Source organism: Mustelus asterias, chromosome 8 (genome assembly GCF_964213995.1).
Source record: "Mustelus asterias chromosome 8, sMusAst1.hap1.1, whole genome shotgun sequence".
In the NCBI taxonomy this organism is placed as follows: Eukaryota; Metazoa; Chordata; class Chondrichthyes; order Carcharhiniformes; family Triakidae; genus Mustelus; species Mustelus asterias.
Genome location: NC_135808.1, coordinates 35,137,426 through 35,154,583, shown reverse-complemented (window position 1 = coordinate 35,154,583; position 17,158 = coordinate 35,137,426). Strand labels below are relative to the sequence as shown.

Below are 17,158 nucleotides of genomic sequence, written 5' to 3'. Positions count from 1 at the left end.
ACTTGAGAACTGAGGCTGATACTCCAATGCAGTACTGAGGGAGTCCTGCACTGTCAGAGATACCATCTTTCAGATGAGTTAAACCAAGGCTCTGTGCTTGCGTGAATGTAAAAGGTTCCATAATATTATGTTGTAGAAAAGCAGGGGAGTTATCTCTGATGTTCTGACCTATAGGAATCCCACAAACAATATCCCAAAAACAGATATCTGGTGATCACATTGCTGCTTGCTGTGCTCAAATTGGATTTCACTTTTGCTAAATTACCATTCAGGACTTCATTGGCTTTAATGTTTTCAGATACTGAGTTTGTGAAAGTTGATACATAAATGCAACTTTTTTTTGAGGGAAACTTCCTACTTCCTGTGAAATGGAAATGATAAGCCCATTGGTGGAGAAAGTCCACAGTGACATTGATCAATATATTGTGTACAGGACTCTTACTGTAGGCTCCTGAGTGTTTCAGTGAACAGGAGCACACCACGCTGTCAAATCAGGTAATTGGGGTTAAGTAAAAAAAGTGAATTTATTGTGAGTGATAAATCTATACAGAAGATTGATAAAAACATGAGACAAACAACACAATATTCAGCTTACTCAAAACTTTGAATCAATTAAAATATCAAAGCATTTTAAATTCATCAACCAAAGCAGAGTCTGATTCTACCCCAAAACTCCTTAGAGCTGGCTTATTTTACGAGCTCGTGTTTTTCAGGGGTGACATCAGAAAGGCAGGTAGAGCAGGGAGTCCCTGAGTGTATCTCACTCTCCAACCAGTATTCAGTTGTAAATAATGATGAAAGTGATTGCTGATCTGGGGAACGCTGCCAGAGCCAAGTCCATGGCACCATAGCTGGCTCAGCTGTATAGGGGACATAAAGAGATGTGATTGTTAGAGGAACAGACAGGTATTTCTCCAGCCTCAGCCATGAATCCAGGATAGTTTGTTACCTCTCAGCCAGGGTGAAGGATGTCACTGAACAGCTGCAAAGCACCTTGAAGGGAGGGAAGGGCCTTAGTCCACATCAATACCAATGAAACAGATAGAAAGAGGGATGTGATGCTGCTGTCAGAATTTAGACAGCAGGGCAGGAAATCAGCAAGCAGGATCTCCAAAGTAGTAATCTTTGGATTTTTGCTGGTACCAGGCACAAGTGAGAAATAGGATGAAGCAGATGAGTGTATGACTGGAGAGATGGAGCAGGATGGAGGGATTTAGATTCTTGGGACATTGGAATCAGGTCTGGGGGAGATGGGATGTACAGGCCGGTGGACTACACCTGAATAGAGCCGGGACCAATTTTCTTGCAGGGTGATTTGCTGGTCCTATTGGAGGGGGTTTAAACTTACTTGGCAGAAGTGTAGGATGCAGGTCTGTAGAGAGAAACACCAAGGGTCACAGAACATTGGCAGAGACAGATAGCAGCAGAATAGGAAATAGAATGATATTAATTGGGTTCCGAGTAAGAGGGAAAATAATCAAACCCTAAAGATCATGGTGGATGTTTGTGAATGCAGAGTGGGGTAAAGAGGCGGTGACGTAGTGGCATTATCACTGGGCTAGTAACTCAGTGTCAGGGTAATGTTCGGATATCTGGGTTCGAATCAGATGAAGAAATTAGAATTCAATGAAACTCTGGAATTAAAAGTCTAATGATGACAATGAAACTATTGTCGATTGTCATAAAAACCCATCTAGTTCACTAATGTCCTTTAGGGAACGAAATCTGCCGTCCTTTCCTGTTCTGGCCTACATGTGACTCCAGACCTAGAGTAATGTGGTTGACTTTTAAGTGCCCTCTGAAGTGGCCTCGCAAACTACCCAGTTCAAGGGTAATTAGGGATTGACGATAAATGTTGACCCAGCCAGTGAAGCCCACATCCCATGAATGAATAATAAAACAAATGGTGAGTTGCTGGAAACATACTGCCATGGAAAATATGATGTTGCAGCTGAAAGGAGGGTGGGACTGGATATTAAACAATCTTTTATACAATCAAGTGTTCAGGAAGGAAGGAAAGGAAGTCGGAGAGGGGGATGGTTGGCAGTGCTGATTAAGGAGAACGTTACAGAGCTGGAGTGAGAGGATGTCCCAGAGGGGTAAAGGACAGAATCTAATTGGCTGAAGGTTAGGAACAATAAAGGTGCAATTTCATTGCTCATAGTCTATGGGTCACTAAGTAGTGTTAAAATTCAAAAGAGCAAAATTGGAAGAAAATTACAGAGAGGTGCAAGAATTATGAAGTAGCTAATGGGAGATTTTAATTAACCAAATATAGAGCGGGGTAATAATGGTATAAAAGGCAGAGAGGGTTCCCAGACTTCCCAGAGTATTTTAAAGAGAGTATTCTATCGCAGTATGATCCCACTCCAATGAGAAAGGAGGCATTGCAGGACCTGGTTCTTCAAAATGAGGGGTCCAAGTGGATCACATATCAACTAGAGAATATTTAGGGAATGGTGATCATTGTATCGTAAGCTTTAGGTTGGCTATGGAAAAGGACAAGGAACAATCCAGAGTAAGAATAATGAACTGGGGGAAAACCAAAATTCAATGGAGTCAGAATGGATCTGAGCCAGATAAATCAGAAGTAAATCAACAGTAACTGAACAATGGGCTGCCTTTAAAGAGCCGATAGATTAGGCAGAGTCGAGGTATATTCCCACAAAGGGAAAGACAGGATAAAGAAATCCAGAGACAGGTTAAGATGAAGAACAAAAAGTGTGCTTATGACCGATGTCAGGTGGAGAGGATAGGGCCTGGGTGGGATTGTTGTCAGTGCAGGCTCGAAGGGCCAAATGGCCTCTTTCTGCACTGTAGGGATTCTATGATTCTAGAGAATACAACAGAGAACCAGGTTGAATATTGAAGGTTTACAGGGGAATTGGAAAAGCAAATAGCAGAAGGAAATAGAGAGTATGAGAAGATTCTAGAAGGTAACGTAAAAGGGAATCCAAAAGTCTTCTATAGGTATATAAATAGGAAAAGGGAGGTAAAGGGAAGAGTGGGGCCAATTAGGGACCAAACAGTGATTTCTGCATGGAGTCAGAGGGCTTAGGTATTAAATAAATACTTTACATCCGTCTTTACCAAGGAAGAAGATACTGTCTAGGTCATGGTGAAGGGGAGTTTGTTCAGTCTTTGTAACTGATGCACCTTGGGTGTTAAGAGATCTTTAGGATTCCCCCTTAAACCTCTTTGCATCTTTATCTCTCTCCCCTCCTTTAGGGCCCTCCTGAAATCCCACCTCTTTGACCATATTTAAGATCATCCCCGCGTAATATCTCCTTTGCCTCGATGTTAATTTTTCTCAGATTCTGTCTCTGTGAAACACTTTGGGATTTTGACTATATTAAAGCACTCTATAAATATCAGTTGTTATCCTCTCACATTCCTTCCAAACCTCAAGGTACTGACCTTGTGGACATCGATTGGCCTCTCGTGCTCTGTTTGAGTGGCCATTCAGCATGTGCAGACCCAGACAGTGAATGTTGTGAGACAATGGAGACTGTCACAGCCGAGACACATCCTGCTGCCTCCCCCCCACCCCACCGACTTCCCAGCTGGCCTCACTGATGAGGAATGGGATTCCAGGCTGATCTGCCCTCCATAGACCAGAGATCTTGAGGCTAATTGAAGTCCCTACGTTATTACCCCAGGAATGGCTCCTCCCCCGGGTGCTTGTGCTGGTAGATCAGAAGCTGAAGCCCTTCTAACCACAGAAGATTGTCTTCTTGGTCAGACAGTGACTTGTACCTGACACTGCACTGAAAGGATGCTGCGTTTACACAGCAGCTTCTACACATATTGATGTCTCCTTTGGGTGATGTTTGGAGATGTGGTCTAAGATTAAATTAGCCTTCTTGAAATGATTGGACTGATGGTGGGAGAGGTTGGAGGCAGACACTGCTGAGACAGACAGTGCTTTGGAAGGACAGCTCCCCTGTGTGAGCACTGGAGGGTAAACAACACAGACAACACTCGGTGTAAGGGAAGCTGGTGAGCTGGCTCCAAGTCCGTGTGGAGATGTTGGTGTTTGGAGATAGAGGAGGAGGAAGTGAGACAATCCTGACAAATGTCACACTGGAAAGGTTTGTCTCCCATGTGGGTTCACTGATGTTCCAGGAGGTTCAGCAACTGTGTGAAGGCTTTATTACAGAATTCACACTGATAGGGCTTCTCCCCTGTCTGAGTGCAGTAATGAACTAGGACATACACTGACTGTGTAAAGCCCTGTCACACACCTCAATATTTTCTCATAGTGTGCATCTGCTGGTGCCCGAGGAGATCAGAGGTGTGGACGAAAGCCTTGTCACACATCACACCTGAAGGATTTTCTCCTGCGTGAATCCTCTGATGTCTCAGGAGTGAACTTGTCACAAAAATGTTATCATAAACCTTACATTTGGAGGGTTAACTCTGCTGAGTGGGTTCTCTGGTAAAGCAGGATAATCGATGATCTCAAGAAGGATTTGTGCAACTGCTGAATACAAACATTTATTCCCTTGTATGAGTGCGTTGGTGTGTGCGGAGGGTTGATGAGTGAGTGAAAGCTTTATCACACACCTCACACCTGAATGGTCTCTCTCCAGTGTGGATCCGCTGGTGTTTCGGGAGATCAGATGAGTGGGTGAAAGCCTTGTCACAAACATCACACCTGAATGGTTTCTCCCCTTTGTGAATGCGTTGGTGTACATGGAGGTCAGTTGATTTCAAGAATGATTTGTCACACACCTCACACTTGAATGGCTTCTCCCCAGTGTGAATGCGTTGGTGATTCGCAAGCGTTGATGACAGTGTGAAAGCCTTGTCACACACCTCACACTTGAACAGTTTCTCTCCTGTGTGAATCCTCTGATGGAGCAGGAGCTGCGATGACCTGGAGAAGGATTTGTTGCACACCTCACATTTGAATGGTTTCTCCCCGGTGTGAATGCGTTGGTGTGCACAGAGAGTTGATGATCTTGCAAATGTTCTGTTGCATACCTCACAAGTGAATGGTTTCTCCCCGGTGTGAATACGGGAGTGACCCACCAGAGCTGATGATTGTGCAAATCCCCTGTTACACACATCACACTTGAACGGTTTCTCCCCAGTGTGCATACGTTGGTGTACACGCAGGTTTCCTGACTTCAAGAAGGTTTGGTCACACACTTCACACTTGAAGGCTTTCTCACCTGTGTGAATCATCTGGTGCATCAGGAGATCGGAGGAGCGGGTAAAAGCTTTCTCACACACCTCACAGTTGAAGGGTCTCTCCCCTGTGTGGATTCTCTGGTGTATCTGGAGGTTGGAAGACTTGACAAAAGCTTTATTGCAAACCTCACACTTGAATGGTTTCTCCCCTGTGTGAATTCGTTGATGTGCAAGAAAGTTCGATGATGTTGAGAATGATTTCTCACACACCTCACATGTGAATGGCTTCTCCCCTGTGTGAATACGCCGGTGATTCACAAGACTTGATAATTCTGAAAAGCTTCTGTTACACACCTCACAGTGGAATGGCTTCTCCCCTGTGTGAGTGCGTTGGTGTGCACGGAGATTTGATGACACCGAGAATGATTTGTCACACACCTCACAAGTGAATGGTTTTTCCCCTGTGTGAATGCGCCGGTGATATAGCAGACCAGAGAATTCTGTAAAGGCCTTGTTACACACCTCACATTTGAAAGGCTTCTCCCCGGTGTGAACGCGTTGGTGCCTGCGAAGGTAAGATGACTGCACAAATGACTTGTCACACACCTCACATGTGAATGGTTTCTCTCCTGTGTGAATACGCTGGTGTACACGGAAGTAAGATGAGTGTGAGAATGATTTGTCACACACCTCACATTTGAATAGTTTCTCTTCCATGTAGCTTTTCTTCTGTTAACAGTTCTACAACAGATGCACTTTGTGTGTTACGAGTTCTTATCAATGTAAAGCCTTCTTCACAAACCTCACATTTGAACAGCCCCACACAACAGGAATGAGTCAGTGGTTTATGAGGCTCAATGAATGATTGAAGCTCTCACTACACTTGGCGCTCACTCAATTTTTCCCAGCCTCACAGACCAATCACCCACAGCTGAACCTTTGGAAAGTTTCAGATCTAATGCTATGTCAAAGCTCCCCTGACTCGACCGATTTCCAGATGATGGTTTCACTGTCCAACTTTCTCTGTGGTTGAACAATGCTGTGAAGGCACTGGATGTCTTCCCATAGTTGTGCAGTTGTTCCTTAGGTCAGGATCTATCTGTGGTGTCTCTCCTTTCTGTATTCTCTGGTATAGTACGGTACAATCCTTCTGTAAAACAGGAAATGGAAACATGATTTCCTCCAACGCCCTTTCCTCCTTTGCTGAAGGGGCTGATTCCTCAGTTAGAGACTGTGCCACAGTGAGCAACAGTTTACTATGTTAACTGAATGTAAATTTTAAAATTTCTCCCTTGTTTTGAAAACGATTTCGAAGAAAACACTCCACATCCCAAATTCAATTATCAGACACAGCACTGGGCAAAATGATCAAATCCAAGCCCAGGCATTTGCGAACGGTCGAGGCCTTCAGGTAAACTCTTTAAAGAAACTTCTGTTCCTACTGTGTAACATCGCATGGGGGATATTATATGTATATGTTACAGTCCACAGGATAATAATGAGCTCCCTACACACACACCTCAACAATAGGAAATCAGTAAGAATCCTCAGACACTCTGCACCTCCCAGAGTTTAAGCCGAGAGTTTAACCTCACAGCACACAATGTTAGCAGAAGCAGCAGACTATAAAATTCACAGTGAATTCGCCCGGAGACAAATTAAGGCACAGAAATTTTTGGGAGGTCTTGGAGGGAATGAAAAGGACAGGAAACATCTCCCAACACACAGACAGAACTGACCATTCACAGTCCGCAGAATAATAATCAGCTCCCAATACACTCACACAACTCAACAATAGGAAATCAGTAAGAATCCTCAGACACTCTGCCCTCCCAGATAATTACACCTCACCTTCTCATATTCAGCAATGACCCAGCAACAAAACTTAGCCTGTAAATCAGAAGGGAAATGCTTCCAATAAACACACTCAATATCCAACACACAGCTCCAATCAAACAGCTCAGCACAAAGCACCGAGTAAACACGTCTCTCAGCTGGATCTTCTCACACAGCATAAGGGGCATTTCCACACCTGATTCCCCACAGGATAGTCAGACTGCCTGAACATTAGTGTGGCGATTATGCAATGTAATTATTATAAATTCTGCTCCTTCACTCACCATCTCCTCACTTGGTTTTCAGTCCCTACAGGAAGTGAAGCAGCTGTGAAAGAGGAAGAGGAGAGAATGGGCAGAGTGGGTGGGCTCTCTGATTGATGTCTCTCACAGCCAATCCAAATATTTCTGAAGTAACATGAGTTTCCTGAAGCTTAGGAAACTGACCGGTGGAACGGAGGCGACTTTGAGCAACAGATCTGGTGGGGATTTAAACTTGTCATTGTCCCGTCTGAATTAAATCTAACTTATTGCAGATGCTGGCCCAGAACCTCTGGCCTGATCCCGAATTAAGTGGACTGTATGCTGGGCATGCTTGTCAGGACAATACGGGAAGTCTCAACACACAGACATGTTCGCTGAAAGCGCACCAAGTTTTGATTTCATTTGATTTATTATTGTCACATGTATTAACATAGTGAAAAATATTATTTCTTGCGCATTATACAGCCAAAACACACCGTTCATAGAGAAGGAAACGAGAGTGTGCAGAATGTAGTGTTACAGTCATAGCTAGGGTGTAGAGAAAGATCAACTGAATGCAAGGTAAGTTCATTCAAAAGTCTGACAGCAGCAGGGAAGAAGCTGTTCTTGAGTCGGTTGGTACATGACCTCAGACTTCTGTCTCTTTTTCCCGACGGAAGAAGGTGGAAGAGAGAATGTCCGGAGTGCGTGGGGTCCTTAATTATGCTGGCTGCTTTCCCAAGGCAGCGGGAAGTGTAGACAGAGTCAATGGATGGGAGGCTGGTTTGCGTGATGGATTGGGCTACATTCATGATCTTTTGTAGTTCCTTGCGGTCTTGGGCAGAGCAGGAGCCATACCAAGCTGTGATACCAGAAAGAATGCTTTCTATGGTGCATCTGTAAAAGTTGGTGAGTCGTAGCTGACATGCCAAATTTCCTTAGTCTTCTGAGAAAGTAGAGGCATTGGTGGGCTTAACTATAGTGTTGGCATGGGAGGGACCAGGACAGGTTGTTGGTGATTTTGACACCTAAAAACTTGAAGCTTTCGACCCTTTCCACTTCATCCCTGTTGATGTAGATAAGGGCATGTTCTCCTTTACGCTTCCTGAAGTCAATGACAATCTCCTTCGTTTTGTTGACATTGAGGGAGAGATTATTGTTGTCGTACCAGTTCACCAGATTCTCTATCTCATTTACACCTCCAATTCTGCTTTTTAAGCTGCCAGCAGTGAAGCACTGTTCTGCATTCTGTCTCTAACTTCCTCTGATGATAGGTGAGTATTTACACTTATTGATTTGTATGCTTTTTTTCTCTGGTATAGTGGCAGAGAGTAAGAGGTAGCAGACATTCTTTGCATGGGTTAACATTTTTGTGTGTTTAAAAGATGTTTAAACTATATGAAATGCACAGAAAGTGAAAGATTTTAAAAAATGTTTTCCCAACTTTGTCATGACATACCAATTCCAGTAAAAAAAATACATTCACAACAAAGTGGATTTGTGCTTCTGTAATAAGTTTCAGCTAAAGTCTACTTGCATTTTGCTCTGTTGTTTATCGCAATTTTAACAGTCTCCTTGATGCAATTTTGTATCTTAGAAGCCTCTTGGTGAAATGAGTTCTACATTTACAGTGGGAAGTTTGCAACTTGGCTATTTCAAATGCTTCAGGAAAGCGTATTCCTTGAGATGATATATGCAAGTCTCCTATAAGCTGATGTGAACTATCTCTGATAGATATTGCAGAATCCAGTGCAGATTGAAAATCTGGAGTCATGTTCCACCACTGTTGGTAAATCACACTTTAGATTTGTTTCTTGAAATCACTGAAGTTCTTTTGTGGCTTCGATGTAAAACGTACAATTGTATGTCCAAATACTCCCCTCCCTCCCCCTCCATAACTCGTCCCTCCCTCCCCCACCTGCTTGTTACAAAGATAACAGAACTGTTGCGTTAAGTTAAAAAATATATTAAAGAGAAAAACTTTTATTGCAAGAAATTTGAAAAGATGGAACAATTGGCCAAAATGTCATATTGCAGCTGCTAAAATAAAATGTTTAGTTAAATGTCAATATGGTATCAAGTTTTCTATTTATATCATTTCTGTTAATAAATGTTTTCCATTAAACTCCACAAAATTCTACTAATGCTTTATTGAAACATTAAAACAGAACTGTTAAATGAGGTAATATGAGGCAGAAGAATACTAATGATAAACACATTTAGATTTTCCACAGCTCAAAATAAGAACTCTCCTTTGCTCAACCTCATGCAATAAGATAGCCAAATCATGGTCTGAGAAGTTCTGACCTCTTCTTCCCAAATTGTCAGTTTCCATATTCTAAATTAAAAATAAAAACACATAAGTATGCCACATGTAAAGTCATATAATATAATGCAGATTTAAAACTAATAACAAAACCCATGTTCATTTATGCATATTAAATACTCATTTTCAATCAAAAATAAAAATTACATTTTAAATGAGCCAATAACAATAGATTTAACTAAAAAGAAATAGCAAATAGAATTATTTTTTAAAAAAACTTCAACATAGCTTTTTAGTAGCAGGGAATGGTTCTGCTCTCTGTTTTCAATTAAATTGCTATTTCCAAACAAGATCTTAATGGGTGTTCCCAAGTGGGCCATTTCATAAGGGGTTAGAGTCTTCCTGCACCATCTTGGGGCCTGAGGAAATTGTATCGCTGAAGGACAAAGGCTGCTGCTACCATCGGGAGTTCTCTTGCAATTTTTGAATGCAGGTAAGAGGGCAAAAAAATCAACTATTTTTGGAGGCCCATGGCTTTCCGCTGCTGGGTGGAAGTTATAGACTGCTGTTTCAGTTCCCCTGGTAAATGTTTGCGAGAGATTTCTAGTGTGGGAATAGCATTCTTCATCCTCAGAGGCTTTCAAACATCAGTGTGGGACGTGCAGCCTCAGATGTGTTCAAGGCTGCAATGATGTGCAAAGAGGTGGGATCAGCACACACACACAGGATCAAGGAACACAGGAGAAAGGGTGATGAAGGGAGAAGAGATTGGAGAGAATGAGCCAGTTCTTGGGAAGTGACTCTATTACTCAGGGAATATAACTCTGACTCTGGAACCTGTGGAGTTACGCTGTGACTCAGTGAGCAAGACTGTGGTGAGAGCAGAAACTGTGCTCGGGGAGTTCACCTTGATTGGGAAATGACAGTAACTCAGAGATTGACTCCAAAGTGACCAATGCTGAGGAAATAAAATGAAAGACTTTTGATCATGGGCTCATAACAGGGTTTGGGGGGGGGGGGGGGGGGACGCGGAAAGAGGCAGGTGACAGGGTTGGAATAGCAGCAGGATGCCATTAACTGGTGAGGAAGGACATGGCTATTACCTAACCTGCTGAATATTTTTTGTTTTGATTCTAGTTTTCAAAAGCACAAACAGGCCATTCGGCCCATCTGATTTCTACTTTGCTTATGCTCCACACGAGCTTTCTCCCTACCTATTTTGTGTGTCTCTTGCCAATATAAGATGGTCACTGATACCAGTCTGCACATGCACACGGGGTCTTCAATTGCACTGAAATCCAATTATGTCACTCCACTGCGCCCAGCCTGCTGGTACCCTTGCATATATATCAATGACATCAACGTTCACATACACCACCTTCCTAATCCTGTGTTGTAAATACTCTGTTTATTTAGTATCATTAGTTTCCAGCAGTGTTTTTCCTGTTTCTAAAATCTGACATTAATAAACATTCATTTTACTTTGTCTGTAATAATTTCACTGACATTTACTGTTTTTAAAGTGAGAGACAGCTCATGTACGTGTTCTCTAAGCCAAAAGCCCTGGGCTCGAGTCCCAACGCAGGACTTGATGGCAGATGCAAATGCATTCATAACATGGCCAAACAGGTTGAGTATCAACCTGGAAAATCCTTCCAAAATGCCAATAGCTGGCGTTAAGCAGGAGAGACTTGATTAGTGTGGAGTGGCGACCCTCAGGCTACAAGCCTCTGGTGACAGGATAGAGACATATTCGAGGAAAAACCTTGCCTTGGGGAAAGATAAAAGTCTGCCTTCGGGAAGAGAAATAACTAAGCACTTAGAGGTGGCAAGTTCCATTTCACAAGAAGCATCCTCTGTTTCTGCAAACTGCTCTTTTGCCGCTCGCAGTCAAAACAAAATGACAAAAAGAAAGTCTGAATTACAGCATCTGGGGTTGATTTGATTGTAAACAATCAGAAGGAAGAGGTGAAAATTTTACATGACTATTCTGGGTAATTGATGCTGAACTGCTGGAGATAGACCAGCTGAGTGGGATGAGAGCTGTTGTACAATACATAGAACAGTACAGCACAGAACAGGCCCTTCGGCCCACAATATTGTGCCGAGCTTTATCTGAAACCAAGATCAAGCTTTCCCACTCCCTATCATCCTGGTGTGCTCCATGTGCCTATCCAATAACCGCTTAAATGTTCCTAAAGTGTCTGACTCCACTATCACTGCAGGCAGTCCATTCCACACCCCAACCACTCTCTGCGTAAAGAACCTACCTCTGATATCCTTCCTATATCTCCCACCACGAACCCTATAGTTATGCCCCCTTGTAATAGCTCCATCCACCCGAGGAAATAGTCTTTGAACGTTCACTCTATCTATCCCCTTCATCATTTTATAAACCTCTATTAAGTCTCCCCTCAGCCTCCTCCGCTCCAGAGAGAACAGCCCTAGCTCCCTCAACCTTTCCTCATAAGACCTACCCTCCAAACCAGGCAGCATCCTGGTAAATCTCCTCTGCACTCTTTCCAGCGCTTCCACATCCTTCTTATAGTGAGGTGACCAGAACTGCACACAATATTCCAAATGTGGTCTCACCAAGGTCCTGTACAGTTGCAGCATAACCCCACGGCTCTTAAACTCCAACCCCCTGTTAATAAAAGCTAACACACTATAGGCCTTCTTCACAGCTCTATCCACTTGAGTGGCAACCTTTAGAGATCTGTGGATATGGACCCCAAGATCTCTCTGTTCCTCCACAGTCTTCAGAACCCTATCTTTGACCCTGTAATCCACATTTAAATTAGTCCTACCAAAATGAATCACCTCACATTCATCAGGGTTAAACTCCATTTGCCATTTTTCAGCCCAGCTTTGCATCCTATCTATGTCTCTTTGCAGCCTACAACAGCCCTCCACCTCATCCACTACTCCACCAATCTTGGTGTCATCAGCAAATTTACTGATCCACCCTTCCGCCCCCTCCTCTAAGTCATTAATAAAAATCACAAAGAGCAGAGGACCAAGCACTGATCCCTGTGGCACTCCGCTAGCAACCTGCCTCCAATCCAAAAATTTTCCATCCACCACCACCCTCTGTCTTCGCTCAGACAGCCAGTTACCTATCCAATCGGCCAACTTTCCCTCTATCCCACACCTCCTCACTTTCATCATAAGCCGACCATGGGGGACCTTATCAAACGCCTTACTAAAATCCATGTATATGACATCAACTGCCCTACCTTCATCAACACACTTAGTTACCTCCTCAAAAAATTCTATCAAATTTGTGAGGCACGACTTGCCCTTCACGAATCCGTGCTGACTATCCCGGATTAATCCGCATCTTTCTAAATGGTCGTAAATCCCATCCCTAAGGACCTTTTCCATCAATTTACCAACCACCGAAGTAAGACTAACCGGCCTATAATTACCAGGGTCATTTCTATTCCCTTTCTTAAACAGAGGAACAACATTCGCCATTCTCCAGTCCTCTGGCACCATCCCCGTGGACAGCGAGGACCCAAAGATCAAAGCCAAAGGCTCTGCAATCTCATCCCTTGCCTCCCAAAGAATCCTGGGATATATTTCATCAGGCCCAGGGGACTTATCGACCTTCAGTTTATTCAAAACTGCCAGGACATCCTCCCTCCGAACATCTATTTCCTCCAGCCTATTAGCCTGTAACACCTTCTCTCCCTCAAAAACATGGCCCCTCTCCTTGGTGAACACTGAAGAAAAGTATTCATTCATCACCTCGCCTATCTCTACTGACTCCATACACAAGTTCCCACTACTGTCCTTGACCGGCCCTAACCTCACCCTGGTCATTCTTTTATTCCTCACATAAGAGTAAAAAGCCTTGGGGTTTTCCTTGATCCGACCCGCCAAGGACTTCTCATGTCCCCTCCCAGCTCTCCCAAGCCCCTTTTTCAGCTGATTCCTTGCTAACTTGTAACCCTCAATCGAGCCATCTGAACCTTGTTTCCTCATCCCTACATAAGCTTCCCTCTTCCTTTTCACAAGACATTCCACCTCTTTCGTGAACCATGGTTCCCTCACTCGGCCATTTCCTCCCTGCCTGACAGGGACATACCTATCAAGGACACCCAGTATTTGTTCCTTGAAAAAGTTCCACTTTTCATTAGTTCCTTTCTCTGACAGTTTCTGTTCCCAACTTATGCCCCCTAATTCTTGCCTAATCACATCATAATTACCTCTCCCCCAATTGTAAACCTTGCCCTGCCGTACGGCCCTATCCCTCTCTATTGCAATAACAAAAGGCACCGAATTATGGTCACTATCTCCAAAGTGCTCTCCCACAACCAAATCTAACACTTGGCCCGGTTCATTTCCCAGTACCACATCCAATGTGGCCTTACCTCTTGTCGGCCTATCCACATATTGTGTCAGGAAACCCTCCTGCACACACTGCACAAAAACCGCCCCATCCGAACTATTTGACCTACAAAGGTTCCAATCAATATTTGGAAAGTTAAAGTCCCCCATGACAACTACCCTGTGACCCCCACACATATCCATAATCTGCTTAGCAATTTCTTCCTCCACATCTCTATTACTATTTGGGGGCCTATAGTAAACTCCTAACAACGTGACCGCTCCTTTCCTATTTCTAACCTCAGCCCATATTACCTCAGTGTGCAGATCCCCCTCGAAGTGCCTTTCCGCAGCCATTAAACTATCCTTGATTAACAATGCCACTCCTCCACCTCTTTTACCAGCTTCCCTACACTTAGTGAAACATCTATACCCCGGAACGTCCAACAACCATTCCTGTCCTTGTTCTATCCACGTCTCCGTAATGGCCACAACATTGTAGTCCCAAGTACCAATCCACGCCCCAAGTTCATCTACCTTGTTCCGGATGCTCCTTGCATTGAAGTAGACACACTTCAACCCACCTTCCTGTCTACCGGTACCCACCCTTGACCCTGATACCTTCCCCAATACCTCACCACCCTCACTGACTTCTGGACTATAACTCCTTTTCCCACTCCCCTGACAAATTAGTTTAAACCCCCCTGAAGAGCCGTATCAAATTTCCCTCCTAGGATATTGGTGCCCCTCTGGTTCAGGTGCACCCTGTCCTGTTTATACAGGTCCCACCTTCCCCAGAATGTGTTCCAATTATCCACTTATCTGAAACCCTCCCTCCTACACCATCCCTGCAACCACATGTTTAACTGCACTCTCTCCCTGTTCCTCAACTCGCTATCACGTGGCACCGGCAACGTATCAGAGATGACCACATGTTTTGTCTTGGCTCTCAGCTTCCAGCCCAGCTCCAGAAATTCCTGCTTTAAATCCCCGTCCCTTCTCTTACCTATGTCATTGGTACCAATGTGTACCACGACTTGTGACTGTTTCCCCTCCCCCTTCAGAATCCGGAAAACACGGTCTGAGACGTCACGGACCTTGGCATCCGGTAGGCAACATACCATCTGTGAGTCTCTTTTGCTGCCACAGAACCTCCTATCTATCCCTCTAACTAACGAGTCCCCAATAACTATTGCCCTCCCGCTCTGCCCCTTACCCTCCCGAGCCACAGAGACGGACACAGTGCTGGAGATCCTCTCACTGCGGCTCACCACTGGTATGTCATCCCCCTCAACCGTATCCCCTTGTTGCTCAGGGGAACGACCACAAGGGATCCCTGCACGGACTGCTTCCTCCCAGCCCCTCTCACCGTCACCCATCTGTTTTCATTCCTCGGAGTAACTGTATTCCTAAAGCTTCTGTCTATGGCAACCTCTGCGTCCCTAATGATCCTAAGTTCATCCAACTCCAGCTCCAGTTCCCTAACATGGTTTTGGAGGAGCTGCAGATGGGTGCACTTCCCACAGATGTAATCAGCAGGGACACTGTCGTCGTCCCTCACCTCAAACATAGTGCAAGAGGAACATAGCACTGCCTGCACACCCATCCCCTCTAGATACCTTGCCAGTACCAGGTAGAAACAGCAAAAATGAATTAAACTCACCCCTGCTCGCCCTTTCTGCCTAAGCCCTGTGAGCCAAAGCCTTAGAGCTCACACTCTGCTTCCCACTCACTCCACAGCCCGCTCCCGACGCTGCCCGCTGTATACTGCAGCCTACCTTTTATACTTTGCGCGCTTAAAAAACCCTTCCCAAACTCCTTAGCAGCCCACTTCCAGTTTTCACTTTAAACTTAAAATACTACTACAAAAGTAAAGGCCAAAAAAAAAACACACACTAGCTGACTAATTAAATAAATAAACAATTCAATCAATCTCTCACCAGCACTCCTGCCTCCAATCACTCCCTCTCAGCTTGCTCCAGTGGAACAATGAACAATGGAACATCAAACTGAAAGAAGCAGCAATGAAGGGTCAATACGTCAATGATTCTGCCACAATTCTTGTCACATTGAAGTTGTAGCCAGGTGTTCAGGAGCAGATCAGAAACCCCAAGGTATATTATGAAGTGAGACTAGATCCCAATGATTTTTGATTTTGGCATTAAGAATAAGGTGTTTCACTCCAGGTGTGATTCTATTGACCCACTAAGTATTTATTGTAACAAACTTTATTTAACAATACAGTTCAACTAGAACAAAAAGAATTAGCACAACTTTTACCAATTGAAATACTTAAACATAACCAGATACAATTATTAACTGCTACCCTAACTTTATTAGTTCCAATTTAAGCAGCATTCCTCTCAAAATAAATTAACAGCAGGCTTATGTGCAGGTATGTGGGCAGAACACTTCTGGAGAGAGAGAGAGACCCATTTTCTAGCAGGTCTCAGACTTCAATCTCCAGAGAGATGAGCTGCTGCTCCTTGCAAATCTAAACAAAAACTGCCTGTTTTCCCTCTCTATAAGCCTAGCTCTTCCCATTAGCATAGGTTGATAGACAAGAGTACATTCTAATTAAACCTTATTCTGAAACCCCAGGGGAAAACCCAAAAACAAAACATTAACTTAAGCTTAAGACAAAGGCCGCAATATCAATTATGCTTCTACATTTGCAGCAGGTGGGCTGCCTGGAGCAGACAAATTGGCACCATAATTAGAGCTGAAAACATTCTCTTCATCAGAAACATTTCTTAAATGCACGGTATCATCACAGGTTAAACATTTGGGGGTTTAAGAGGCATTTTCACAGTTTGGAACATGAATATAAATCTCTTGTACTGAACAATCTTTATCTCACATCCACAAAATCCCATCTCTGATAAACAAATACCTGACTCCCTCTCAGACCAAACTCACTGCCCGAGACCCGAGTCTGACTGTGGCAGGCTCCCTCTCCATCAGTGACAGGCACTCCAGACAATCTACTTCTGAATAATGGCGCCTAAAACATTGCAGTGATTATTTGAGCAGCACCATCTTTGATCCTATCTGCTTATAATCCGTCACTGGCAATGGAATAAAAGTGTCGCCATAACATTGAGTCTTTCCTCTCGCCCCATCAGCAGACTCGCGCTTCCCCAGCTCCAACCGCCGCTGCGCGCGGCAGAACTACAACCCCCATCAGGCACCGCGCGCTGGCTCTCCCCTGATTCCAAACTGCCGCCGCTCAGTGCGCAGGCCCCGCCCCCATGCTGCATGGGTAATGACAGCGGCTGCGCAGAGCTTGGCGGAGCAGTCAGTGAAATCCCGCCCCTACAAGGTGCAATTCGCTGACAGAGTGATT

General features: G+C 44.1%; 5 protein-coding genes and 1 long non-coding RNA gene across 6 annotated transcripts in view; 4 read left to right on the top strand and 2 right to left on the bottom strand.

Moving 5' to 3' along the window:
• LOC144497048 (uncharacterized) overlaps positions 1–17,158 on the top strand; it is a 388,053-nt gene that overhangs the window by 182,664 nt on the left and 188,231 nt on the right. The window lies entirely within an intron of this gene.
• Positions 1–17,158, top strand: part of LOC144497015 (uncharacterized) — a 507,438-nt gene that overhangs the window by 441,430 nt on the left and 48,850 nt on the right. The window lies entirely within an intron of this gene.
• Positions 1–17,158, top strand: part of LOC144497025 (uncharacterized) — a 335,427-nt gene that overhangs the window by 287,555 nt on the left and 30,714 nt on the right. The gene's annotated exons all lie outside the window — the stretch shown is intronic.
• Positions 1–17,158, top strand: part of LOC144497024 (uncharacterized) — a 53,262-nt gene that overhangs the window by 29,590 nt on the left and 6,514 nt on the right. The gene's annotated exons all lie outside the window — the stretch shown is intronic.
• The window catches only part of LOC144497717 (uncharacterized), a 38,660-nt gene continuing 22,009 nt past the window's right edge, over positions 508–17,158 (bottom strand). Inside the window, exon 5 of the mRNA XM_078219158.1 lies at positions 508–5,865. Coding sequence (XP_078075284.1) covers positions 4,498–5,865 — 1,368 coding nt within the window. The 3' untranslated portion in view covers positions 508–4,497. The remainder of the gene's footprint in view (positions 5,866–17,158) is intronic.
• LOC144497063 (uncharacterized) lies at positions 9,180–16,957 on the bottom strand. The gene is made up of 2 exons (XR_013498501.1): positions 16,706–16,957; positions 9,180–9,552 (listed from the first exon to the last, which is right to left on the bottom strand). It is a non-coding gene; the product is annotated as an uncharacterized LOC144497063 (long non-coding RNA).